The sequence below is a fragment of the Pseudoliparis swirei genome, chromosome 13, assembly GCF_029220125.1.
Source record: "Pseudoliparis swirei isolate HS2019 ecotype Mariana Trench chromosome 13, NWPU_hadal_v1, whole genome shotgun sequence".
In the NCBI taxonomy this organism is placed as follows: Eukaryota; Metazoa; Chordata; class Actinopteri; order Perciformes; family Liparidae; genus Pseudoliparis; species Pseudoliparis swirei.
This window is the reverse complement of record NC_079400.1, coordinates 16,722,278-16,749,814: the sequence shown is the minus strand read 5'-3', so window position 1 is coordinate 16,749,814 and position 27,537 is coordinate 16,722,278. Positions and strand designations below refer to the sequence as shown.

At 42.7% G+C, this 27,537-nt stretch overlaps 2 protein-coding genes across 3 annotated transcripts in view; one reads left to right on the top strand and one right to left on the bottom strand.

Moving 5' to 3' along the window:
- Positions 1 to 258: 258 nt before the first annotated feature.
- On the bottom strand, positions 259 to 23,147 carry LOC130203739 (monocarboxylate transporter 7-like). Its single transcript, XM_056430129.1, has 6 exons — positions 23,022 to 23,147; positions 21,053 to 21,293; positions 20,771 to 20,914; positions 20,523 to 20,651; positions 9,281 to 10,270; positions 259 to 3,205 (listed from the first exon to the last, which is right to left on the bottom strand). The coding sequence occupies exons 2-6, from the start codon at positions 21,288 to 21,290 to the stop codon at positions 2,967 to 2,969; spliced, it is 1,740 nt and encodes a 579-aa protein (XP_056286104.1). The 5' UTR covers positions 21,291 to 21,293; positions 23,022 to 23,147; the 3' UTR covers positions 259 to 2,966.
- Positions 22,688 to 27,537, top strand: part of LOC130203740 (arylsulfatase G-like) — a 12,955-nt gene continuing 8,105 nt past the window's right edge. The window contains exon 1 of one of the 2 annotated variants that reach the window (XM_056430130.1): positions 22,688 to 22,904. The gene's annotated coding sequence lies outside the window, so the exon portion shown is untranslated. Of the gene's footprint in view, positions 22,905 to 23,260; positions 23,340 to 27,537 lie in introns of those variants that run through there. The other variant, XM_056430132.1, reaches the window with a different exon arrangement.

Here is a 27,537-nt window from a genome sequence, read left to right as displayed (position 1 = left end):
TCTTCTATCCCTTTATTTGTTCAATACTGCTGATAAGAACACTCAATAGTGACAGGTTGTTTTCTTTTTGTCAGAAAACTCTGATGAAAAATACTTCTTTAAAGACCCATGAGATTGGCCACATGGCAAAAGATAGTCAAGAAAACTTTTTTTCAGACTGGATGATAAACCGAAATTCAGCTATTTTTAATCTTTTACAGTTGACAATAACATACAGTATAGAAGTACTAGTTATGACACCACCACCATCATGACGGGTTGAATTTTACCCAGACTTCTGTTTATTTCAGTTCCAGTAGTTGTCCCAAGAATCATGGACACAAATCAGAATACATAACGGTTCTTTACACCTCATTTAAAAAAGTTGCTCTTGAATATATAAAAGTAATTTTTTTACATTCTCTCCCGGGTCATTTTGATTATGGCTTAATTCAGATCACAAAGTAATGCAAAGCCATAAAAACAACAACTCAAGGATACCATTTAAAATATATGCTCATTTCTGCTGCTATTTGAAGGAAAAACAAAATCCTAGTTTTTCTTGACCGTTACACACAATGTCAGGACGAACAGAGGGCCACTCCAGACTTCATAAGGTTTATGTTGTATTGATTCAGAAAGGTCAAATGGCTCTTGTGTTAGTACGTTTTCTGAATCTATATTATCTAAACACGCATCAAAATGTACATAAAATATTCATACGTTAAAGTATATAAAATCAAAAATGATGAACGAGTTAGTATATAAAAACAAAACCTTTAAACCTAATAAAGGGGTTCAGACGCACACATTAATGACAATAGCTTATATAACCCCCGGCCCATGTAGCTCTGTACAATATACGATGGGCGGGGTCCTGGGTTGTGTTTAACAGAGGGACGGTGCAGCCAACCGTTTCATAATGCACGCCACAGCATATTTATTCACTAAACTAAACTAAACTAAACACCAATCCCCATACAACGAAAACCCACAAAATGTATATAACTCGCTCTCTCTTCCTAAGAACCTCTACAATACCACAAATACAACCACCACAACAAATATAATAAATATCACAAATAAAACAAATAACACAAATCCACTCACACCACATCCTAGCACACACACACCAACCACACCCCCGTTGCAGGCCCGAGTCGTTGCTGGAGATCGTAGTGGCCTTAAACGGTCGTGACCGTTTCACTTGTCCACACAAGCCTAAACAAAAGGGTCAGTGAAATGTTTGTGAGTACTCATGATATGTTGGGAAAGGGAAGTGAATAGCGGGAAGCATTGTCTGACGGAATAAGAAACAGCAGGTCTGTAGGCAGCAGCCTCGGGAACCAGCTCAGCTTCCTCGGTTGTCGTCCCCTGACTCACAAGAGCCCCCAATGTGGCTCATCCGGCTTTCCTGGTGCAGATCAACATGTGTGAAGCTAAATGATAATCGCGAGTAGATTATCAACACTACTATAACACTTAGTAGTGTTGTTACGAGATGTGCCGAAGCTTCGAAGCGTGTGTCGTGTAATGGAGGGGGCGTTTCATAATAACATTAATTCACAACCTACCATATCATATGATACTACCATGTTGGGAACATTTACACACACAGAATACATTAATACAATATTTTATTATGCACATATGTGATGATTTATGTACAGAAATGATTTGGTCATACATTTTTGTAATTCAGTCATTCCCAACAGCCATAACAGACACACAAATTCAATGCATCACATTATGTGGTTCAGATACAGCTGCCTGTGATTATACACTTGGCCACTAGGTGGTTTCGTGAGCACATGAAGCTTCGAGAAATGAACCCTTTCTCGAACCAATTGGCTGAAGTGGTTCGATGCCTCATGAGGCTTCATCTCACCATCACTAACATTTAGTCAATGGGCAGCATACATTCAACACACTGATCGTTACCTGATCCTACAGGCATAACTATTGGTCAGTGTAGAGTGTACCGCCGGCCACTAGAGGGCAGCGTCTAATTACCTGACCGGATATGCCACGCTGCCTTCCGTTAATGTCAGCGTCCATTTTAGTCTCGTCATTCATCCATTCCACCTCGAGGCGAGATGTTCATCCACTCATTCATGTGAGAACTGTTTACGTTATTAGTTAATGTGCATATACCGTATATCGTTATTTGTATATGTGTATTACGTTATTTAATACATGCATAATTGTAATACTTTGTCAGCTCATCTTGCTGCACTGTCTGTTTCAGGGTGTCTTCATCTCTGTCATTAAACCCTTAAACTGACATTGAGGAGTGTGTTTCTTCAGTCAGCCCTTCGACGTCCCACCATGACTTTGACCTCAACAGCTGTTGCTGTCACCTATTTCACCACCATACCTCCGTTCAGGCCACGCCCCTCTAATTGATAGTGAAGCTGGATTGGCGGTTGATCTCCCACACCAGAAAACAATGACCACCGATCACCAACTCAATTAGAAATTTAAATAAGCAAAACAAATTAGAAAACTCATATATTATTATATATATACACCTTATTATTATTAGTAGTCGTAACTTTATCAAAATATATTATGAGGGCTACACTTGATTTTGATATCTCATATCACATAACATTGTATTGTCAGCTTGCTGAAGCTATGATTACAAATCAACACTTTCAATGACAATGTATGGTTTTCACAGCTACACGTCCATCACAGTTGGCCGGCCTGGTTCTGGTATTATTCACTCGCCTGAAGCTTTAAACATCTGTAAGAACATTGACTTTAGAAAAACACACAGTTTGGTACATTAGGTATAAGGCACAGCATATTATGCAGTGAAAGCTCTAAAGAATGCCCTCAGATCGTAAATACTTTTGGTCTTTCTCCTCCTTGTAGACTTTACCCTCATGTGGCGTGACTCTTTTATTGCTCTTATCCTGTCTTATCAGCTCAGGCAAAACGTATAACGTCCTGGACGTCTCTCGTGGCCTCGGGCTGCTCGTCTACTTCAGAGCGAGCCGAGGGCCGTCAATTCTTTTGTCTGGGCCGTGCGCTCCACTCGGTTCCTCAGCCTCTCCTTCCCTTTCATGGTCGTCTTCGGGGCCTTTTGAGGTCCTCCTCCTGCAGACGAATCCTTTCTTCGCACATTTCACACAACCCAGGAACAAGGCACTAATTCCCATGCCGACTGCACACAAGTAGAAGGCTGATCCATAGTTCTGAGTCACGTCCACCAGCACACCTGGGAGAGAGGAGAATTAAAAAGAGGCCACGAGGACATCTCAGCCTGTGGAAATGGTTGCAAAGTGCCTCCTGAGAAAATAACCCTGATTATGTCATTGTGATGTTATCAGGGTTATCTCAGTGGAGTTTATGAGACACGTACAAGAAAGTAAAGATCTGAAGAAAAAAGCAGCCGAAAGCAAATATAGAAATTAGGGTAGATATTTTGAATTTCATCCTTTTGTTAATCCGTCTTCCGTGAGTTCTTGTTAAGTTAACTTTATAGAAGTGAAGTATTAAATGATGGAGCTCTTTAAAGCAGACAACAGCTATTCTGTTAGAAAGCCTCTAAAAAAGATGTTACATCTGATCTACAGTGCATCCGGAAAGTATTCACAGCGCTTCACTTTTTCCACATTTTGTTATGTTACAGCCTTATTCCAAAATGGATTAAATTCATTATTTTCCTCAACATTCTACACACAATAACCCATAATGACAAAGTGAAAATTGTTTTTTACAAATTTGTGCAAATCTGTTAAAAATAAAGAACGAAAACATAACATGTACATAAGTATTCACAGCCTTTGCCATGACACTCAACATTTAGCTCAGGTGCATCCTGTTTCCACTGATCATCCGTGAGATGTTTGATTGGAGTCCACCTGTGCTAAATCCAGTTGATTGGACATGATTGAGAAAGGCACACACCTGTCTATATAAGGTATCACAGTTGACTGCATATCAGAGCATAAACCAAGCCATGAAGTTCAAGGAATTATCTATAGACCTCCGAGACAGAATTGTATCGAGGCACAGATCTGGCGAAGGGTACAGAAAGATATCTGCAGCATTGAAAGTCCCAATGAGCACAGTGGCCTCCATCATCCAGAAATGGAAGAAGTTTGGAACCACCAGGACTCTTCCTAGAGTTGGCCGCCCAGCCAGACTGAGCGATCGGGGGAGAAGGGCCTTAGTCAGGGAGGTGACCAGGAACCCGATGGTTACTCTGACAGAGCTCCAGCATTGTTCTATGAAGAGAGGAGAACCTTCCAGAAGGACAACCATCTCTGCAGCACTCCACAAATCAGGCCTGTTTGGTAGAGTGGCCAGACGGAAGCCACTCCTCAGTAAAAAGCACATGACAGCCCGCCTAGAGTTTCAAAAAAGCACCTGAAGGACTCTCAGACCATGAGAAACAAAATTCTCTGGTCTGATTGAACTCTTTAGCCTGAATGCCAAGCGTCATGTCTGGAGGAAACCAGGCACTGCTCATCACCTGGCCAATACCATCCCTACAGTGAAGCATGGTGGTGGCAGCATCATGCTGTGGGGATGTTTTTCAGCGGGAGGAACTGGGAGACTAGTCAGGATTGAGGGAAAGATGAATGCAGCAATGTACAGAGACATCCTCGATGAAAACATGCTCCAAAGCGCTCTGGACCTTAGACTGGGGCGACGGTTCATCTTCCAACAGGACAATGACCCGAAGCACACAGCCAAGATAACAAAGGAGTGGCTTTGGCACAACTCTGTGAATGTCCTTGAGTGGCCCAGCCAGAGCCCTGAGCTGAACCCGATTGAACATCTCTGGAGAGATCTTAAAATGGCTGTGCACTGACGCTCCCCATCCAACCTGATGGAACTTGAGAGGTTCTGCAAAGAAGAATGGGAGAAACTGCCCAGAAATAGGTGCCACGCTTGTGGAATCATACCCAAGAAGACTTGAGGCTGTAATTGCTGCCAAAGGTGCATCAACAAAGTACTGAGCAAAGGCTGTGAATACAGACTGTGTCTGTCCCACGGCCACTTCAATTAAATAAATCAAAAGTAAGCAGAAGAGGAGTCGTACACAATAACCTTATACAAGTTAACACCATTATTTCAGCAGTGCAACAAAATAGGTCTATTAAATGTGGTCTCCTAAATATTCGATCTCTGTCATCTAAAGCTGTGTTACTAAATGATTTAATATCAGATAATCACATTGATTTATGTTGCCTAACTGAAACCTGGCTGAGCCATGAAGAATATGTCTGCCTGAATGAATCGACTCCTCCAAGTCATATTAATACTCACATTCCTCGAGGCACCGGTCGAGGAGGTGGAGTAGCAGCCATCTTTGAATCGAGCCTATTAATTAATCCTCAACCAAAATTACACTACACCTCATTTGAAAGCCTTGTTCTTAGTCTTTCACATCCAACCTGGAAAACACTACAGCCAATTCGATTTGTGATTCTGTACCGCCACCAGGTCCATATTCAGAGTTTATATCTGAATTCTCAGAATTTATATCAAGTTTGGTTCTTAAAACCGATAAAGTTATTATTGTTGGAGATTTTAATATCCATGTGGATGTTGATAATGATTGCCTTAGTGCTGCATTCATCTCCTTGTTGGACTCGATTGGCTTCTGTCAGAGAGTACAGAAACCCACTCACAGCTTTGGCCACACGCTTGATCTTGTTCTTACTTATGGCGTTGACATTGAGCATTTGAACGTCTTCCCACAGAATCCTCTTCTGTCAGACCACAACCTCATAACTTTTGAATTTATACTACCGGAGTGTACTCCGTTAGTCAAAAGTTTCTACACCAGATGTCTAACTGACAGTGCTGTAGCTAAATTTAAAGAAGCGATTCCTTCTGTATTTGATTCGATACCACGTCTCAATATAACAGAGGACTCCTGGTCTAACTTTAGTCCGTCCCAGATTGATCATCTTGTTGACAGTGCCACAGGCTCCTTGAGAATGACACTGGACTCGATAGCCCCTCTGAAGAAGAAGACAGTGAGGAAGAGGAGGTTTGCTCCCTGGTATAACCCTCAGACCCGCAAACTAAAGCAAACGTCACGAAAGCTTGAACGCATATGGCGTTCAACTAATCTCGAAGAATCCCGCTTAGTTTGGCGAGATAGTCTTAAAACATATAAGAAGGCCCTCCGTAATGCCAGAGCAGCCTATTACTCATCAGTAATAGAAAGAAAAAACAACCCCAGGTTTCTCTTCAGCACTGTAGCCAGGCTGACAGAGAGTCACAGCTCTGTGGAGCCGAGCATTCCTATAAACCTTAGTGGTAATGACTTTATGAACTTCTTTAATGAAAAGATTTTAACTATTAGGGACAAGATTAATATTCTCTTGCCCATAACCAGTGCCAATCTGTCCTCAAGTGGAATGGCCTTGGAAACCGCTGTATGCCCTGGTGTATATTTGGAGGGCTTTTCTCCCATCAACCGTGACCAATTATCTTCAACGGTTTCTACTTCTAACACATCTACCTGTCTCTTGGACCCCATCCCGACGAGGCTGCTTAAAGACGTGTTGCCTTTAATTGGCGGCTCTCTATTAGATATTATCAATGTGTCTCTGCTAACAGGCCACGTACCACACTCCTTCAAGGTGGCTGTTATTAAACCTCTCCTGAAGAAGCCCACTCTGGATCCAGAGGTGTTGGCTAACTACAGACCGATCTCTAACCTCCCCTTCCTCTCCAAGATCCTTGAGAAAGTGGTCGCAAATCAGTTGTGCGACTTTCTACATCATAATAGTTTATTTGAGAAATTTCAATCAGGATTTAGAAAACACCACAGCACCGAGACGGCACTGGTGAAAATTACAAATGACCTCTTAATGGCAGCAGATAAAGGACTCCTCTCTGTCCTGGTCTTGTTAGACCTTAGTGCTGCATTCGACACCATTGACCATGACATCCTGTTACAGAGACTGGAGCAGTCGATTGGCATTTCAGGCACGGCACTAATTTGGTTTAAATCCTATTTATCAGATCGATCTCAGTTTGTATTTGTAAACGATGACGCCTCGATAACCACCAACGTTAATCACGGAGTTCCACAAGGTTCCGTGCTTGGACCAATTTTATTTACCTTATACATGCTTCCTTTGGGCAATATTATCAGGAAACACTCCATAAACTTTCATTGTTATGCAGATGATACTCAACTATATCTATCGATAAAACCAGAGGAGAGCAACCAACTCTGTAAAATTCAAGCATGTCTTAAAGACATGAGAGCATGGATGACCTGCAACTTCTTGATGTTAAACTCAGACAAAACCGAAGTAATTTTAATCGGCCCTGAGCACCTCAGAGATCAATTATCTGGTGATGTGGATTCTGTAGACGGCATTGCCCTGGCATCCAACACCACTGTAAAGAATCTTGGCGTTATCTTTGATCGGGACTTGTCCTTTAACTCCCACGTAAAGCAAATCTCAAGGACTGCATTCTTTCATCTACGTAATATTTCAAAAATCAGGCACATCTTGTCTCAAAAAGATGCAGAAAAATTGGTTCACGCGTTCGTTACTTCGAGACTGGATTACTGCAACTCCTTATTATCAGGCTGCTCTAATAATCCACTTTGGCGGCTTTAGCTCAGTGGGGTAAGAGGGCCGTCCTGCAACCGCAGGGTTGTGGGTTCGATCCCCGCTCTCCCCATTAGTTGCGAGTCGAAGTGTCCTTGAGCAAGGCACTGAACCCCCAGTTGCTTCCCGGGCGCTTCACCGCAGCCCACTGCTCCTTAATAACTAAGGATGGGTTAAATGCAGAGAACTAATTTCCCCTTGGGGATTAATAAAAGTGTATATTCTAAATCTCTTAGGTCCCTCCAGTTGATCCAGAATGCTGCAGCTCGTGTTCTCACTAAAACTAAGAAAAGAGATCACATCACTCCTGCACTAGCTGCTCTGCACTGGCTCCCAGTAAAATCAAGAATCACTTTTAAAATTCTTCTCTTAACCTACAAAGCCTTGATTGGTGATGCTCCATCATATCTTAAGGAGCTTGTCGTACCATATTGCCCCACTAGAGAGCTACGCTCACTAAATGCGGGACTACTTGTAGTTCCTAGAGTCTTAAAAAGTAGAATGGGAGCCAGAGCCTTTAGTTATCAAGCTCCTCTTTTATGGAACCAGCTTCCAATTTCAGTCCGGGAGGCAGACACAGTCACCTCGTTTAAGAGTAGACTTAAGACCTTCCTCTTTGACAGAGCTTATAGTTAGGGCTGAATCAGGTTTGCCCTGGTCCAGCCCCTTGATATGCTGCTATAGGCTTATAGCTGCCGGGGGACGTTTTAGGATGCACTGAGTACCTATCTCCTCTTTTTTCTCTCCTTAAGGATGAATGTTCATCTCTCAATCACATGTTACTAACTCTGCTTTCTCCCCGGAGTCCTTTTGACTTCACGTCTCATGGGGTCATCGGACCCTATGAGACGGCATAGATCCTATCTGCCTGATGGATCGTCTGGGTCGTGGAATTCCTGCTCATGACTACGCCACTGTCCTGTTGAGACTCCGCCCACTCCTCCTCCCCACCGCCATCTGCCTGATGGATCGTGGAGGTCTCCATCGTGGAATATGCCTACTATGAACTATTCATACACTCTGTCATATTCATTGAATGTATTTTAACTCTAAATCTGTCCTTCTGTACACATTACATCTATTGCATCTGTCCATCCTGGAGAGGGATCCTCCTCTGTTGCTCTCCTCCAGGTTTCTTCACTTTTTTTCCCCCTGAAGGGTTATTTGGGAGTTTTTCCTGGTCCGATGTGAGGTTTTGGGGCAGGGATGTCTATGTGTACAGATTGTAAAGCACTCCGAGACAAATTTGTAATTTGTGAAATTGGGCTATACAAATAAACTGAATTGAATTGAATTGAATTATGTTTTCGTTCTTTATTTGTAATAAATGTGCAAAAAACAGTTTTCACTTTGTCATTATGGGTTTTTGTGTGTAGAATGTTGAGGAAAATAATGAATTTAATCCATTTTGGAATAAGGCTGTAACATAACAAAATGTGGAAAAAATGAAGCGCTGTGAATACTTACCAGATGCACTGTATATTTAAAATAGACCCCAGCACTGCTTTAATGCTGTTACTGTTGCTGTGCTTCATTTCATTGTCTTCTATTCTTTGTCTCGCTCTCCATCTTTCAGCTTTGATTTGTGGGTAAAGTCCTATCTGAAATGCCCTGAAACGTGTTAAACAGATAAAAGCTGCAGTAAAGTGAAACCATAGTCTCTGTTGATAATACACGTATCACTGCAGGATGACACTTACCTCCAAGTGGGGGTCCAGCCAGCCCAGTGAAGCTGTTTATGAACACGTAGACACCGGCAGCTGAAGACATCCTCTCTATGCCCACCACGTCGTCCTCCGCCAGCATGGGGATGTGGCTGCACGATATGGTTCCCATGAAGAATCCGTACACGCAGCAGCACACGACCAGGCCGTAGAACTCCGTCACCAAAGTAAACCCGACCAGATCCGCCGTCATGGCGACCACACACGCCAGAAGCACATACAGCTTCTTCTTCCTGAACCGCTCCCGGGACAGAATCCACCCGATGGAGCATCGGCCGAAGAGCTCCGCCAGCGCCATGGTGGAGAGCATGTAGATGGCGAAGTCGCGCGCCACGCCTCGGCTCACGCTCAGCTCAATGATGTAGAGTGGGGGCGCGAAGAAGCCGAGCGTGGCGAACAGTCCGAACAGAGAGTAGAGGATGAAGCTGCACTCTCGGAGGACGGTGAAATCGAGAAGTTTGAAATTCTTCGCGGGCGGCTCTTCGTCGCAGGAGTTGATTCCTCCGTCTTTCATCGCTGGTTTCTCTGCATCTTCGCCGTTTTTCGCCTCCATTTCAAATTCTGTAATCTCCGCCGTGATGCTTCCCGCAGATGCCTGTGCGTCTTTGTGCAGTAAGGTCGCCTTCTCCTCCGGGCTGCTGCCGTCTAGGTCCTTTAGAGACTGCTCACCAGAGACCCCGGTGACCACAGAGACCCCTGTTGGGTCATTCTCTGGACTATGGGAGTGTTTTTGTGCGTGTGAGGTATTGTTTATTATAGAGTCTTCTGGGTTTGTGCCCTCCGCAATTTCTGGGGCACTAAAAGCTTCCAGTTCCTTGGGGGACACTCCGTTCGCCTCATGGGTAGATCCGGGTTTGATAATGATTGGCCGAAGCAGAGCGCCACAGATGATTACGCTGCCCTGCAAAGCTCCCATCACTGCCATGGTGTGTCGCCAGCCAATATGCTCCCTCAATGCAGAAAAGGCTGAGGGGCAAGAGGAGGTAGTAACTGAGTATTCATCAATAGAATAGCATACGCAATGGGGTCATACGCGTGGAGGGTTCGAGATGTGAGTAGTACATGCAGTCTGGGCATTGCTATTCATCAAATATTACTCAAACGGAATAAAGTGTGTATTTTTTGTGTACTTTTTATGAGTATGTGGGCTTGACTCAAATCAAACTGCAGTTCCCATGTTCATGTTAAGTAGGGATGGGAATCGAGAACCGGTTCTGTTTTACAACCGGTTCCCAGTGAACCGATTGTTTGGAATCGTCAGCCAAATTCTTGAACGGTTCTGCTAACGGTCCTCTGTGGCGTTGCGCATGCACGAACTATTTTAGTTTCTTCTTCAGACTGCAGCAAACATGGCAACTAGGCAGAGGCGTTCTAAAGTTTGGCTCTATTTCACACGACAAAAAGTGCTAGTGTGAGTGTGCTCACCTGTGTGCGCGCATTACGGCTGAGCGCACACATTTAACGGAGCGGAGCAGTGCGTCCGCTCTGATCGCTCTTTTAATGAAGTATCGAGACTAAAAATATGCTAAATCACATCGTTTTTAACGCACGGGTACTTTGTTAGTATCGCTACACCGTGCAGCGTGACAGCAGCAGATGTAGCGGACTAACATTCAAGCTAACCTAACTTCCCAAACGCTGTGGACATCTGAACGCTGATTGGCCGAGACGCGACACGTCCCATCAAAGATGTTTTATTGTGAAGAGCACCACTTCACATTTTCCCCGCGTCTCACTGAAATCTCAACGGCAGCGGGCCAGGTGAAAAAAATAATAAATCGGAACGCGTCTCTGGTATTGTTCAGGGGGCGGGGCCACATGTGGAGGCGGGCCGTAGTTTGGGGACCACTGGTCCAAGGTAAACTCCTCAAAAGTGATCACAACCACTCACTGTGTGAAGCAATTTGCCTTTATTGTGTGGAGTCGATCAAGTTATCTTCTGTCCCTTCGTTTGAAGCATACATTTGAGCTCCGGCATTGGTCTCCCATTATTGATCAATTCACGTTTGGATTGAAAGTCCAGTTTTGAGAAATGTTTGATCGTAACGGTGTTAATTATCGGAGGGCGTGTGTTATCAGCAAACGTTCGCGTTATCGTGTTAACCCATTATTAAACTGAGCATATCGATTTTTAATCCATTATTAAACTTAGCATATAGCTACGCTAGCTTAGCTATAGAATCTTCCATTTTCAGCCCCCTACATTGAGGCAGAGGTCGTGTTTGCCTCCCCTCTTAATGTGGCTTTATGTCATTGTCAGCTCAGCAAATTCAGCGATTTTGTTAGTGCCATTTGTTTCATTGTGTAAACCAGCTTTCACTATATAAATAATCTCCATTGCCATCCAATTTAGCTGATGACGTTCAGAGTCAGACCGGTTCAGAGGCTGGTAGTCTGTCTGGGTCACAGGCTACAGCTAGCACGTCTTGTACACCTCCACCCCATCTGAGAGAGTGATCTCCACGGCTGGAGACACAATAAGTCCTGAGAGATCGCGTATCCTCCCGGAGAAAGCAGACATGCTTATTTTTCTGCACAAGAATTGTTCATGATCCATACAATTGATGGTTGCACACTTGGTATTTGCCACTGCTAGTTTCATTTTTGGCAGCTCAGTTCATATACCCTTTTAAAAAAAAGGAAGGAGCACTGTAATTTCTAGGAACATGTTTAAATTAAACAGAATACATTTTATTTAAGTTATGTAAGTTTTATTTTAAGTTCAAGAGGAATATGTATGGTTCCGGTTATGACGTGGACGTGAGTAGTCGCAGAGCCCATGTGCTCCGGCAAAATATATCATATATAAATGTAAACCCGTTCGTTTGAGTTTGCAAAAAGTCTTAGTCGAGTGATATAAGTGCACGATATAAGGAGGATCCAAAATGAAGCAAAGTAAAACAAGTTCAAGAGGTAAAGAGAGGAAGAAAGACGGCGAGTTGGAGTTGACACATGGACTAGCGGAAGCTACAGAAGACCAAGCTAGAGACGATTCAATCCTAGCAGCTATTCACGCTCTTCGAAAAGACTTCTCTGCCCAGCTCAAAGAAGTTATCACCTCAAATCACGAGATCAAAGAAGCCTTAGAGTCATTCTCCGCAAGACTAGGTGGAGCAGAATCCCGTATAAGTTCCGCGGAGGACCAATTGAACAACTTAGCTAGCGTCTCCGCAACCACTCAAAGAAAGATGCTAGCACTCGCCAGATCAGTGGAGACCATGGAAAACCGGCAGCGCCGCCTGAACGTGAGACTGGTGGGCCTGCCAGAAAACGCGGAGGGAGGTGACCTGGTGTCCTTCCTCAACAGGTGGTTACCCGACCTCCTTGGTAAAGACAATTTACTGACGCCACCTTCCATCGACCAAGCCTTCAGACTTCCAAAAGCAGCCACAGCTAACGCTAAAGCTAACAAGCCAAACCTTAAACCTCCTCCTCGGGCGATTCTCGTGAAATTCCGCTGGCTGGCCGACAGAGACCGGGTGATGAATGCTGCTCGCAAGAAGAAAACGCTGCAGTTCGAGGAGAATCGTGTGATGTTGTTTCCAGACCTTTCCGCGGAGATTCAGCAGCAGAGGAGAATGTTCGACGGCGTGAAAACCCGACTGCATAAACTGGATATTGAGTTTGGATTACAGTTCCCAGCAAAGATGAGAATCTACCACAAGGGTAAAATGCTTACGTTTCTTACTCCATCAGATGTGGAGGTCTTCATCCGCGAGATCGAGACCGCGCGGTCTCAGACGGAACGGGACGGTGAAGTGAGTGAGTGAGGCCGGCTAGATTTCGCTAGCTCGCTTGGATCCAAAACGGATGAAAGATAGACTAAGCTTGTTTGGATAAGAGTGTCGTATCACATTGGCTGTGTTATTGCTGGCCCTTGGTTTGATAGTAGCAATACGTTTGGTTTCATTTTACATAATGTCACGGGTCAGTAATCGTACATACATGGGTTTACGTTTTATTATTTTATTATATATTTAAAATGTTTGCCGGACGTGGGTGCTGCCCATTTGTGTTCAATGGTTTGTAGTTGCTCCTTAGTTAAGGATCAATGCAAGTTGTCCGGAATTTCAGTGTATTGCAGGAGGGTGAGTGGGGGCTGTGCAATTTGGGGGCGCAGGGATTTAGGAGAGCTCCTTCTCTGTTCTAGAGAGGGGGCGTTTGTTACTGTTTTTTCGTTTTTTTCTTTTCTTTATTTTTCATGTTTTGATGGCACACTGGTCTCCAAGGGTATAAGAGAAGTTGTAGATATAACGGTAATATTACTTAGACTGGGTTATGAGTAGTGCTCCGTATCTCAATATTATTTCATGGAATGTCAGAGGTATGAGAAAATTGGTTAAAATTAAGCAAATACTGTCCAGAATTAAACATCTCCAAGCAAAAGTCATATTTCTCCAAGAGACTCATTTAGTATCCGATGAGATTGTACGTATAAGGAGGAGATGGCCTGGGCAAATTCTAGCTTCCTGCTGCTCCTCACAGGCAAGAGGAGTAGCAATCCTTATCCACAAATCAGTCCCCTTTAGGGTTCACAAGCTTCTCCAGGATCCTGCTGGTAGATTTGTGGTGGTTGGGGGAACTCTTTTGAATCAAGAAATCATTTTGGTAAACGTGTATGGGCCCAACAATGACGATTCTACATTCTTTAGTAATCTCTTTATGACCGTTTCATCTTTTCGAGGTGAAATAATAATGGGTGGAGATTTTAATTGTGCTCCTAACCCCCTCCTAGACCGTTCATCAAGGAATGACTGCTCCCATACAAATACCCGAAGGTGATAGGCCACTTTATGTCAGAGCTGCATCTTTGCGATATCTGGAGAATTAGAAATCCCACCACACTAGAATATTCGTGCCACTCAAACACACACAAAACACAATCCCGCATAGATTATTTTTTAATCTCTGAGACTCTGGTGGCCAATATACAGGACTGTGGGCACAAAGGCATAGTTATTTCAGATCATGCCCTACTGTTTTTGCATTACCGCCTTACTCCACATCCCAGGGGCCAAACAGTGTGGAGGCTTAGCCCGAGATGGCTCCATGATCAGAAGTTTCTAAACACGGTGGAAAGAAATATCGAGCTTTTCTTTGCTACAAATACAGACGAAACCTCAGCATCCATTAGATGGGAAGCCTTCAAAGCCTATATTAGAGGTGTGATGATCTCTTATACCAGTAACATTGCAAATAAGACGCATCTCCTTATGACTGAACTTGAGCGAGATATTAAAGACCTAGAAAGGGAGCTCTCGGTGAATAATACACCGGAGAATTTACAGAGGCTCTCAGAAGTAAGGGCTAAATATAATGAGATTACAGCAAGTAAGGCCTTAAACAGTATCACTCGGTTAAAGCAGACTTACTATGATCAGGGAGAATCATCGGGCAAATTACTAGCATGGCGGATTAAAACACTGCAAAATGAAAGAGCTATCACCGAGATTGAAACTGAAAGCGGGACAACAACTAATCCGACAGAAATTAACAGAACCTTTCAAAAATATTATATAAACCTTTATACGTCAGAGACTCCGGATACTAATGATGACCTTGCCTCCTTTTTGGATCAGCTTTCCATTCCAACCTTAGAGGAGATGGTAAAAGAGAAGCTAGACTCTCCCATTAAAAAGGAGGAACTGTTTGAAGCGCTGTCCCATATGAACGGAGGAAAAGCATCAGGTCCTTCTGGACTACTCATTGACATCTACAAGCGCTTTGGGGAGAAGCTTGTGCCACCACTCTTCGATATGTTAGTTGAATCAATTGAAGCTGAACATTTACCGCCCTCCCTATCCAATGCCTTAATAACACTGATTTTAAAGCCAGATAAACCCCACACAAAATGTGGTTCATATCGTCCTATTTCACTGATAAATTCAGATGCTAAGATTATAGCAAAGGTGTTTGCGAGACGTCTTGAAAACCATCTTCCGTCTCTGATTGCCTCAGACCAAAATGGTTTTATAAAGGGTCGTCAAGGTTTCCATAATATTCGAAGACTACTAAATATTATAGATGTGAGGAAGGAAAGCCCAGACACAGCAATAGTCTCCCTGGACTCCCAGAACTAGTTTCCCCAGCAATGTTTTGATGGCGCAGTCTGATGACGTGGACTGCGCAGTGAGCTTGTTTAACGCCCACTGCGCAGCCATTCTGGATAGTGTAGCTCCCCTTGTCACTCGCTCTGTCCGTCCAACTAATCCATCTCCCTGGATGAATGAGGAAATCTATGCGCTCAGGCTACAACGGCGCAGAGCTGAGAGACGGTGGAGAGCTGCTAACCTAGAAGTCCATCGACTCTTCTATAAAGATCTCACAGCTGATTTTAACACTCTGGTAGAAACTACTAGGGCTGCTTACTTTAAAAACCTCATTATCTCCAGCAAAAACAACCCCAAAGTGTTATTTAACACCATCAGCAAAATCGTGGCTCGCCCTCTTCCATCGATTCCTGTGTCTTCGGACAGGGAATGTAACACCTTCTTGTTGTCTTTTGTAAACAAGATTGCAGATATTAGAGCCAACATCACCCCCTCCCCCTGCCCCCCGGTCCCCAGTCCAGTTTCCGTACCATCAATGAGCAACTTCTCACCTGTTGAGCTGGAGGAGGTGTTGGAGGTAGTAAATGCCATGAAGACCTCCTCTAGTCCCCTAGACATCCTGCCCACCTCCCTGCTAAAAGAAGCTATCTCTTCTGTTGCCCCCAGTCTGGTCAAAATTATAAACATGTCTCTGGTCACGGGTGTGGTGCCTTCTTATTTTAAGCAGGCGGCCGTCCAACCTCTCCTCAAAAAGCCCAACCTGGACCCCTCCTCTCCTCTAAACTACAGGCCCATATCTAAGCTACCTTTTATTTCAAAGGTACTGGAGAAAGTTGTAGCTAACCAATTTAACCTCCACCTGGCCACACACAATATTGGTGACAAGTTTCAATCCGGTTTCCGTAAGAAACACTCCACCGAGTCTGCCCTTCTTGGAGTATCTAATGACATCATGATGGCCTCCGACTGTGGCAAAAGTTCTGTTCTGGTCCTGCTAGACCTGAGTGCAGCTTTTGACACAGTCGACCATAGTATTCTCCTAGATAGGCTAAAGAACTGGGTTGGGGTGTCAGGTCTAGCACTAAAATGGTTTGCCTCTTACCTCAGTGAGAGACATTTCTCAGTGTCAGCTGGTCCATATAAATCCGACTCCGCCCCTCTGCACTGCGGGGTACCACAAGGCTCGGTGCTGGCCCCGTTACTCTTTGCCCTATACCTGATCCCATTGGGTCAGCTGATCAGAACATTCTCTGGCATCACATACCACCTTTATGCTGACGACATCCAGCTGCTTTGCTCTTTTAAACCGGAGCATATGCAGTCCCTCAGCATCCTGATGGAGTGTTTAGCCGCCATCGGGGGTTGGATGGCTAACAACCTCCTGCAATTAAATGCAACCAAGACCGAGGTGTTGGTCATCGCCTCCGATGGCACCAGAGCCAGGGTACTAGAACATCTGGGCCCTCTCAAAAACAATGTCCACCCAACCATCAAAAACCTCGGTATTCATTTTGACCAGGCAATGCTGCTGGATAAACACGTCAAGACTCTGAGTCGCAATTGCTTTTTCCACCTGCGAAACATCGCGAAATTGCGTTCCATCATCGCCCACTCTGAGATGGAAATGGCTATACATGCCTTTGTATCCTCCAGACTGGATTATTGCAACTCACTGTTCACCTGTCTAAACCAGGCATCCATAAACCGCCTCCAACTGGTTCAAAATGCAGCTGCCAGATTACTCACCAGGTCAAAGAAATCGTGTCACATCACCCCTATACTGGCTGCCCTACACTGGTTACCAATCCAGTATAGGATCCAGTACAAAGTGCTTCTCTTTACCTTTAAGTCCATACACGGCCTCGCCCCCAGTTATATACATGACCTCATCATACAGCACACGCCCAGCCGGTCCTTACGGTCAGCTGACCAGGGCTCCTGGCAGTGCCGCGCACCGATTAAAAACAAAGGCGATCGGTCCTTTGCTGCAGTCGCCCACGCCTGTGGAACACACTTCCGCAGGTGTTGAGAGCAGCTCAGTCCGAAAAAAGCTTCAGAAATCAGCTAAAAACACATCTCTACAAACAGGCATTTCTGGGTTAGGTTTCTGTGTGTTATCGGTTTTCTGCTCTCTATGTTTAATTTATTGTTTGTTGGTTTCTTCTACTGCGTTTGTGACTGCTCAAAAGTCTTGTGTACTGGAGGTAATGCACCCGCAATTTGTGATGTAGCACTGGCTTCAGCACCTTGCTGCTTTGTTTAACATGATGATATTGATGATGTTGTACTGTTTTTACTGTTTTTATTGTTTTTATTGTAAAGCACTCTGTGTATTCGTACTGCGAAGGGCGCTATATAAATAAACTTTTACTTACTTACTTACTGGATGCCGAAAAAGCATTTGACAGAGTGGAACACAATTATCTTTTTGAAGTGCTTCGGAGGTTTGGGTTTGGTGAATACATCTGTAAGTGCATGAAAATGCTATATCACACCCCAAGTGCATCAGTCATGACGAACTTTGTAACCTCCCAACCCTTCAAACTCCAACGAGGGACCAGACAGGGTCCACTTTCGCCCCTGTCTGTTTGCATTAGCAATCGAGCCACTTGCAATAGCAATTAGACAAAACAGCAGTATAACGGGTATCAGAATAGGGAATGTGGAGAATAAAATAGGACTATTCGCCGACGACATAGTTTTATTCCTTACTCAACTAAAGAGCTCCATTCCAAATCTCCTTAGATTAATAAATACTTATGGATCAATTTCAGGATATAAACTGAATGAATCTAAGTCAAATATCCTCTTTCTTAAACAATCAGAGAGAAGTTGCCCCCCAATACAAACAACATTTAAGAATACATCCAGTTTTACTTATTTGGGGATCAAAATTACTCATTCAACAGAGGACCTTGTATCCACTAACTATAGCCCAGTGATATCAGGAGTAACTAATCTTATTAACAGATGGACAACAATGCCGATTTCAATGATTGGCAGGATTAATATCCTCAAAATGAATGTCCTACCCAAATTTCTTTACCTATTCCAATGTATACCACTCCCACCTCCAACAAACTTCTTCCCAAATATGACTAAAATCTTCAGAAATTTCATTTGGAGTAACAGACGAGCAAGATTACGCCTCTCTCTATACCTGCCATATGACAGGGGCGGGTTGAACCTTCCCAACCTCAAATGGTACTACTGGGCATGCCAGCTTTGGACAACCTCCTTCTGGTTCAGATCCAGTTCATCACTCGCATGGGTGGCCATGGAAAGAGAGACTTCATCCAACATACTTCTTCATATGTATCTATACTCAGATAAGCCAGATAAACTAAAGAAATTCACAGGTAACCCATTTGTTTCCAACTCCATTCGTTCTTGGCATGAAGTTCATAAATACCTAAAGGTTCCCCTAAATCTATCGCAGTTCACACCCATTTGGGGAAACAACAATTTTCATCCAGGGGCTAAAGACAAGGGATTTAAACTATGGGCAGACAAAGGTATTGGCAAATAGCAGATCTCTTTCAGGAGGGTGTTCTCATGTCATTTGAAGATATTCGAAAACAATTTGACATACCTGCTAAACATTTCTTCAAATACCTACAAGTCAGAGACTTCATATATAAGACCCAAAAGAAGCTCTCAATACCTGACCTCTCAGCAGTAGAAAACATTATGGTAAGACCTCACCAGAGAAGACTTATTTCCATCTTTTATAAGATCTTGTCAGCTGGGTCTCCAGAGACATCAGAGGACAAGAGACTTGCCTGGTGCGCAGACATAGGGGAGGAGATAACGGAGTCGGAATGGCAAAATATTTGTTCCCAATCACAAACACAAACGTCTAATTCAGGTTTCAGACTGTTACAGTACAAATGGTCCATGAGGCTGTACATCACTCCAGAGCTTTTGAACCGTTTCAATGTTAATATTCCTGATGTATGTATTAAATGTGAAACACATAGGGGGACACTTTTCCATTGTTTATGGTCCTGTTCAAAAGTACAGGAATTTTGGAGGATGGCTGTGGAGACACTCTCAAATGCAACAAAGGTGGTTCTCCCTATGTGCCCAATAATGTGTGTTTTGGGACTCATACCAAAGGACATTAACCTCAGCAGAGCTAACATAAAGATGGTTATCCTATGCCTACTACAAGCCAGACGGACTATTGCAAAATGTTGGAAATCTATACAGAAGCCGACTACCAGAGGCTGGTTAGAGGACATTGTACAAGTTATAGCCATGGAAAAAATAACATACTCACTGAAAGGAAAATATGCACAGTTTGAAGAGATGTGGACTTCCTTCTTGGACTTTGTAAAGGGCCCCCAATTTATTAGGGCTCTAAAGTGACCTTACAGTCATGACCCATGTACAATCTCTGAGCAACCCACTGTCTAAATACCCCTCACAAATGTACCAATGAGTGTGCCATCCAGTATGCAGTGTCATTTTATATAATTTATTTTATTTTTTTATCATTTTTATTTTTATTTTGTTATTGTCTGGTAACATGTTTCATATGTTTACTGTATTTGTAACTTGTTCCTCCTTTTAGGAGAAAAAAAAAAGGAAAAACCAAATAAACACATTTTGAAAAAAAAAGAGGAATATGTATAAATGTTTTTGGTTATTTTAAGAAATGTAAATGTGTATGTATACATACTGTATATGGTGTGTGCAGCATTATAGAAAAGAAAATTAATGTAAATAAACCCGTTTGTGCTCTTTTTTTCACCCCTTGCCCAATAAGAATCGATAAAAGAATCTATAAGGAATCGAATGGATAAGCAGGAATCGATAAGGCATCGGAATCGTTAAAATCTTATCAATTCTCATCCCTAATGTTAAGTAAGAAAAATGTCAGTCAAAGTCTACACAGATTACTTGTTAGTGGGATCAGTTTTTTTGTCTTTTTGGTCATTTTCGACAGTAAGAAAAAAAAAGCATAATATTGCTAAACTTACCGTTTAAGCATCTGAATCTTCCAATACAAATATTTCTAACTCTTTGCTTGAGTTTTCCTATCACCAAATTAGTTGTACAGGTCACCCTGCTGTAAAGAGTTGCAAACTCCAGAACAACAACAACAACTAAAATTGGTTACATGGCTTTCCTTATAAAACCTCCGTGGAGGCCATTGCACTCACCTGGTGCGAGGGCAAACATGGACAGGGACTCTCCGGTGGAGGCCACGGCCGTCACCAGAGCCCGCCGACGTGTGAAATACTGGGACAGGATGGTCACGGTGGGCAGGAAGGTCAGACAGTAGCCCAGACCTGCACCGTGGAAAAGATTCAAGCTTTTATTCTGAAATTCAGCTGCTAAAAAAAAAAAAACCTCAAAGAATATTAGCTGAATGTGCTGTTCAAATAGGAAGAAACAAGCAATTAAATACCTGCAATTAAACCATAGGTGAGGTACATTTGATTGACAGAGCTGGTAAAGCTGGTTGCTATGGTACCGGAGACAATAAGTAATCCTCCAATCATAACGACCGGTTGGAACCCAAATCTGTTGGTCAACACTGCGGAGAGAGGACCTGAGGCCCCAATAAGAGTAGTTTAGTGTAGACAACAGAACAATAACTCTCATAACTTAATAATAATAATTAATAATTTTCAATCTCTAGTGAAGTCTGTACTTTACTTGGTTGCTCCCACGTAACCATTAAACTCACCATTAAAGGTCATGACAAACACGCAGATGGAGACAATCCACGACACTCGACTGTTGGTCTCCCCAAACTCGTCCATCAGGTCCTGGAGGTAGATGCCAAAGATCTTAATGTTACCGTAGGTGAAAGCCCCCACCACGAAGAAGGCCACAGCCACCACCCATCCCCAGCCTCCGTCGGGGGCTTGTGGGTACACATTGGGCCCCAAGAAACGTGTCCCCTTCCCTCCGCACAGCGCCATGCCCTGTAAAGAGAAATGACAGTTTTAGTGAAACAGGAACATTTTAAAATATCCTAAATAAAAAAGTGTCAATACACACAATTTGTGTCATTTTCCCTAGAAAGAACAAAGTTATGGATATCTGAAATTATAATTTCAGTATAGGAAAGATGTCACTGTGGATATCTGAAAATACTCTTCTGGTTACAGATATCTGTAATTATTTTCACTCCTGATGTTAAATGTCAAAACGGCCATTTAACCCTTGTGTTGCCTTAGGGTCATTTTGACCCGAATCAATATTACACCCTCCCCCCGCTTTAGGATTAATTTGACCCCATTCAATGTTTAATGTCGGTGTTCTTTCGGTAGTCAACAAACAAACATAAAGTGCCTCACACTTAAACTTGGAAAACAATATTAATTCTAATAATTTTCTGGAGGTTTTAATTGCTGGTGTCAAATTTAACCCAAAGGGTAAAATATGTTAGTAAATATAAAGGTAACAGGAGGGTGAAACATTGAATCGGGTCAAAATGACCCAAAGGCGGGGGGAGGGTGTAATATTGATTCGGGTCAAAATGACCCTAAGGCAACACAAGGGTTAAGGTCCACTTACATTTTGAAAGATTTAAATAGTTGTAGATATTGTAAAATACTATTTATACTCTTAACAACGTTTTTGTGAATAAATTTAATTAGCATTTTTGACAAGTATAAATGTAATTATGGAAATCTAAAATGTAATAACAGATTTTAAATGGCTCGCCGTAATGGATAAATATTTCTATAAAGACTGCTAATAGTCCAGTTTTGGATTTATTTTTTTCAATTTCCAAAAACCTTTATTATCAAATTATATAACATACATTATTTTGTATACACTACTGATCAAAAGTTTTTGAACACCCTTTATTGACATTTAAGCAGTTCAAGCCCGGTGAATAACCTGAAATGGTACAAAGGTAAGTGGCAAACTGCCAGAAGTTAAACAACAAAGTTTAGGTTCCCAAAAACAGAAAAAAATAATGTACAAATAATGTACATTTCAGAGTTATATCAGGAAACAAGGAATGAGTTAACAACCTGCAGCTGTTCTGCAACGTTAATGCCAACAATTCCCACAGGTGTCTCCACTTGTGTTGATTACTGTCTGTTTAAAGACTGTGTTACTAGACCCTCTTAAGCAATATTTGGACAGTATTGTACTGCAGGAAGTCGTATATTACTCTTATAATGGCAAGAAAACATATTAACAAAGGAAGACAAACAGACCATAATAACCCTTAAAAGAGGAGGTCTTTCCTTTAGAGAAATTGAGGTGTACATTAAAGCAACAACATGACAGTGGGGGGAATAATATCCTTGTAACCCCTCCAGGTTTTTGTAAATCAGTGTCTGTGCGGTTACAGGATCCTTATCAAAATATTTAACTCACAAGTCAAGTTATGTTTGAGGACGCTACCTTGTCCTGTTCTGAAGAAATCTAATATCATTTAAAGTGTATAGCAGGACAATGCTTTACCTTTATTTCCTTAATTAGGAGGGGGGGGGGGGGCTAATGTTAAATAGTCCTAGGCGTCACGCGGCGGACCGCCATGCTCTCAGCGCCGCGACTACACTAATACACACTTCGTAAGTACTTGCATGTGTGTTTTGAGCCCTGTATTTAATTCTACTCTGTGCCGCCATGACATATGTTACTAACGTGTACATACGGGTACGTGTGGAAGCCGCGCGTGTTCGTCTCACCTAGGTGGAGCTCTTCCAGAGCCGAAGACACGTTATTAATCCTCAATACGCTTCCCCATTCATGCTGTCGTCCTCCTCGTTGTCTTGAGCACCAATGAACTTTTCACCACACGCGTTCGCACGCGCGCACTTTCTCCAACCACTCAAGCGTGGGGGGTGGAGGGGGGGGGGGAGTACACACTCTGAAGGCGCATAACACCATGTGCCCGACACAACAGCCACTCGGACCCCCTTCCCTGGAGGTGTGATCAGCTTACCGGGAGTTCTCCCCCCCCCACAACCCTTGCACTCACTGGGGGGTTGTAGTTCGGGCAACAGGTCTGAGTTCACGGCTGTTACACTCAAAAAAATAAATTGTTGGTGTTGTAAATTATACTTAATTAATTGGTATATATTCTACATTGTGTTAATACGTTTCACTGATTACTAGACTTTATTAAGTAAAAGTTACACATTTTAATCATGCAATAAATTAACTCTGCGGGAAGAGTAAATGTTACTCCCCAATTTCTCATACTGTTTACATGTTTTATAATGACTGAACATAAACTGAAAAAGGTAAGTACATTTTAATTAATCTAAACATCTATCGCGTTTGAAACAATCGACGCGCGCAATTCGCATTCAAGGCGGCAACGCGACGAGACGTTGGAGGAGACGTTGGACGAGACGTTGGAGGAGAGCTTCATGCCAGAACAAGTAAGTCGTCTCTACGTTTTGAAAATATATGGTCCTTGTTACGCGTGTGAGAGAAAGACGTTTGCGAGCCGCAATATTCCAACAGCTGCCGGCTTTATGTTAGTAACGCTCGGTACATTGTTTGAACATACTGAAATAAGACTGAAACATGCTAGCTATGACAGCGCTGTGTTAGCTCATGTTTGCTGTCTGGTTCTCTGTCGGTTTCATTCAGTGGCGGCTGGTGACATTCTTTTTGTTGGGCGGCGCGGTTTAAATAGCACTCGACAATGAGAAGAAACAAGGCTTTGAGTAGAATATTGTAAAAAACAAAGCTTTATTTCAAGAACACACCGTGCTCAACTGACTCCTGCTCGGTCGGAAGTGCAACTGAAGCCTCGCCATCGAGACACAACTCATGGAATAGATGGTGGTGTTCGCCGTACTCTTTCCTTTCTTTTTTTAAATATCTTGAACCCAAAATCAACGGTTGGTTGCGCACGCAGGTCCGCTCCACAGGTACACCGCGCTGTTTGGCCCGGCAGGTTTTTGACAAGACGTTTTTGGTGCGGCTGTACACGCACACGCACGTTTGGCCAGCGCCCGTAAAAGGGGCGGGGCTTCTCAGTGATGATGAGTGGCGATATATTATTTGTAGTCACATTTAACTGAAGTGGTTGTTGACAGGGGCTTACTCCTACTCTGTTTCTTCTATGTTCCTCCACACTCCATGCTTCCATAAATGAGTCTTGCTTTCACTGTTTCTGCAGATATATGCAGTTCATTTTGCATGAACAAGGGGTTCAGTATTGACAACATATTTATTTATTCACAGAACCAAAGCATTGGGATGAAACAAGAAACTATTATCCGCAGCCTTATCCTGTACCTTGGTGAGAAAGAGGAGGCGTTATTTGAAGACTGCCTGGTAAGTTTTTAAAATTTATTTATTCATTTTATTGTATCAAAGTTTGTGTAATGTTTAATTAGCTGTTAGTTAATTAATATGTTGATACCATTGTCTAAATTCTTATTGTATGTTATATACAGGTGGACAGCCGCAGTGATGCATCTCAACACATCGTGAGGATCGTGGTTGTCCGTGGCACCGATGGAGAAGATCCCATTGACGTATCGATCCTCCTTGAAGGCAAGGAGATGTTGGCGGGATGCGATTTATTTACTAAAAGACTGGTTTCAAGCATCGTACAAGGGTTATTGGCACGGTGACAATTTTCTCTTGTGAAGGTTTTGGAGGGGATTCCCCCCACGACCTCAAAGTCTTATATTTAGGTAGATATAATATATGTAATATAAAGCAGGAGGGTTATATCTGAGAGACAATTGGGAGGTCAAGGGTCAGTCTGCAGAGTATGCGTGCATGTGTATATGTGTGTGTGTCTCTGCCTGTGTGTGTGTGTCTCTGCCTGCGTGTGTATGTATGTGTCAGTGTGTGTGTGTGCGTCTGTCATTCTGTGTGTGTGTGCGTATGAGAGTGTGTGTCTGTGTGTGAGTATGTGTGTGTCTCTGTGTGTGTGTGTGTACGTATGTGAGTGTCTATGTGTTTCTGTCAGTGTGTGTGTGTGTGTATGCCTTTTATATTGTATTGTTTGAATAAATATAGACGTTTTATACTCAGGGTGTCCGCGGGTCCTTAAAAAGTCTTTAAAAGTCTTAAATTGCTTTTCCTAAAAATAAGGCCTTAAAAAGTCTTAAAAAGTCTTAAATTCAGATTGGATTGGTCTTAAATTTTTTGGGTGTCATGTCATTACGAATATGAGGCAATCTGTTCCGCCAGGTCCGTATTTTGCTCGGTGCTCCTGCAGTGTCTGCTCTCTGGTGTCACGGGGCCCTCCTCTTAGGCCCCCCCGCTTCGGTCCTATCCCCCTAACGTGAAGCATCGCTAGTTTAGAAAACATGGCAGGATGCAAGTTCAACAACGGCTTGAAAAGACGAGTGTTTCTGGTCACGGTGGGTGATGCTTCTGAATCTGCGTTATGTGTCGCGAGACTTTCCAGCGGTGGAATCTCACGAGCAGAGCAAGAACAGAGATTAGCGAAGGCCGCCAGCAGAGCTGGGCTGTAGCTGCTGCCGCGCCGCGCTGTTGCCCCCGTAGCTCCTGCCCGCTTGCTCGAACGAACGCTAACGCTACAACGCTGGAGGTCACCGGAGGAAATCCAGCCCGTGCAACAAAGAGCTCATCACGAAGTCCAACAGGGCGCCGTGTTCTTCATTCTGTTCCACGAGACTCTGGACCAGACCACGCGAGACTCTGGACCAGACCACCGCGAGCAGACAGCTGGACTTCATGTGCGTTATTGGTGAAATGACCAGGTCCAGTCAGGATCCTATAGAGCTCATGGGCCATGACACCAGGACCTACTTCAGCATCTCAAAGTAAGTCTAACATAAATATATGTATTAACTATCCTCTTGTATATAAGTATGTGTTTCATATAGTTAAGCTTTACTCATGTGTCAAGTTAATAACAGCTATGCATAGGCGCACTACACATTAATTAGACTAATTAAAAATAGTTTTAGAATGGTAGTCACATAGTGTTCACTAGGCTCAAGAGATGGCTCACGTTGCTTAATTTGTAAAAATAGTTTTCATTCATATTTATCCAGTCTGACATTAATCTGAAGTGGTGGTGTCATGAAGAGATGTGGTGACTGTTGTTTGGCTAATGTCTGCCTTTTTTTTCTTTTTTCCAGGAGAATGGACCAAATGTCAACTGGAAGTTTTTATATTAATACAGTTTGAAAAGGATTGTTTTCCTAGTATATTCACAAAAGCTCAGGAGTAGACATGAACCTGTGACAAACATCCATCACATAGAGACATGAGAACTGACACACATACATTCTATTATGTAAATGAATTTGCATTTTAAAAGCAGCTGGAATTGTTATTTATGTTATTTTATAGATTTTTTTTTGTTCAAAAGGAACTATGTTGCCTGTATTTTTAAAATATATTTACTTGATATAAGCATTTGTTCATGGGACTTAAATGTTCTGAAAATTTATTAATAAATATAATTTACAACAGCAATGACATTTGTGTTATCCTTTTGCATTACACCATACTGTTAATTTTAAACAGACATCAGTGTGTTTACTTTGAATTAGTTTATTTAGATTAATGTATATTTCCATCGTAAGTTAGGTCTTAAATTTTATTTCGACGTGGTCTTAAAAAGTCTTAAAAAGTCTTAAATTTCACTGGTTTATTCCTGTAGACACCCTGTATACTACTTCCGCTTAACAGATAAATCTGACATTTATTTTGAAAGGTTCAAAGGAAGCTCACTTTGTTTTAGGTTAAAATGCGAACTTTATGGTGTAGATTACGGACAGATGCGCATTTTATAACAAGTTTAATAGTTGATTTGACCCGTATGGGACTGACTCTGTTAAGGTGGTGATGAGGTGGTGATAGTGTACGAGTTTTAATTAATGTATTGTCACCTAAAGAAAGAAAATAAAGGAGAGTCACCAGCAGTAAATCTTCACGCCAATTCATATGATCCGTTACAACGCTTATTGCTGTCATAATACGCAGGCGAAACATATAAAATAATAATAAATAAGACTAGAGGACGCTTTTTCCAATTCATAACAGAATTGTAGAAAAGAGAGATAACAAACGGCAAAGATACGTTGATCAGAGTATTTGTAATACGTCAAATACAAACGTAATCTGGAGAGAAATACGTTTCAGTCAAACGTAACTGCAAATTGAATTTTAGGTCTGGGGGAACGTAATTTTTGTGATGCAGGGTTGCATAAATGTACACAGACTGTAAATGTTCAGCAGCTGTTTCAACATGCA

Coding starts and splice junctions, on each gene's coding strand:
- LOC130203739 (XM_056430129.1), bottom strand. CDS start 21,290: ATGGCGCTGTGCGGAGGGAAGGGGACACGTTTCTTGGGGCCCAATGTG. Junction 20,915..21,052: donor GTTTGTCATGACCTTTAATG/GTGAGTTTAATG, acceptor TTGGGGCCTCAG/GTCCTCTCTCCGCAGTGTTG. Junction 3,206..9,280: donor GGCTGGACCCCCACTTGGAG/GTAAGTGTCATC, acceptor CCTCTCTCCCAG/GTGTGCTGGTGGACGTGACT.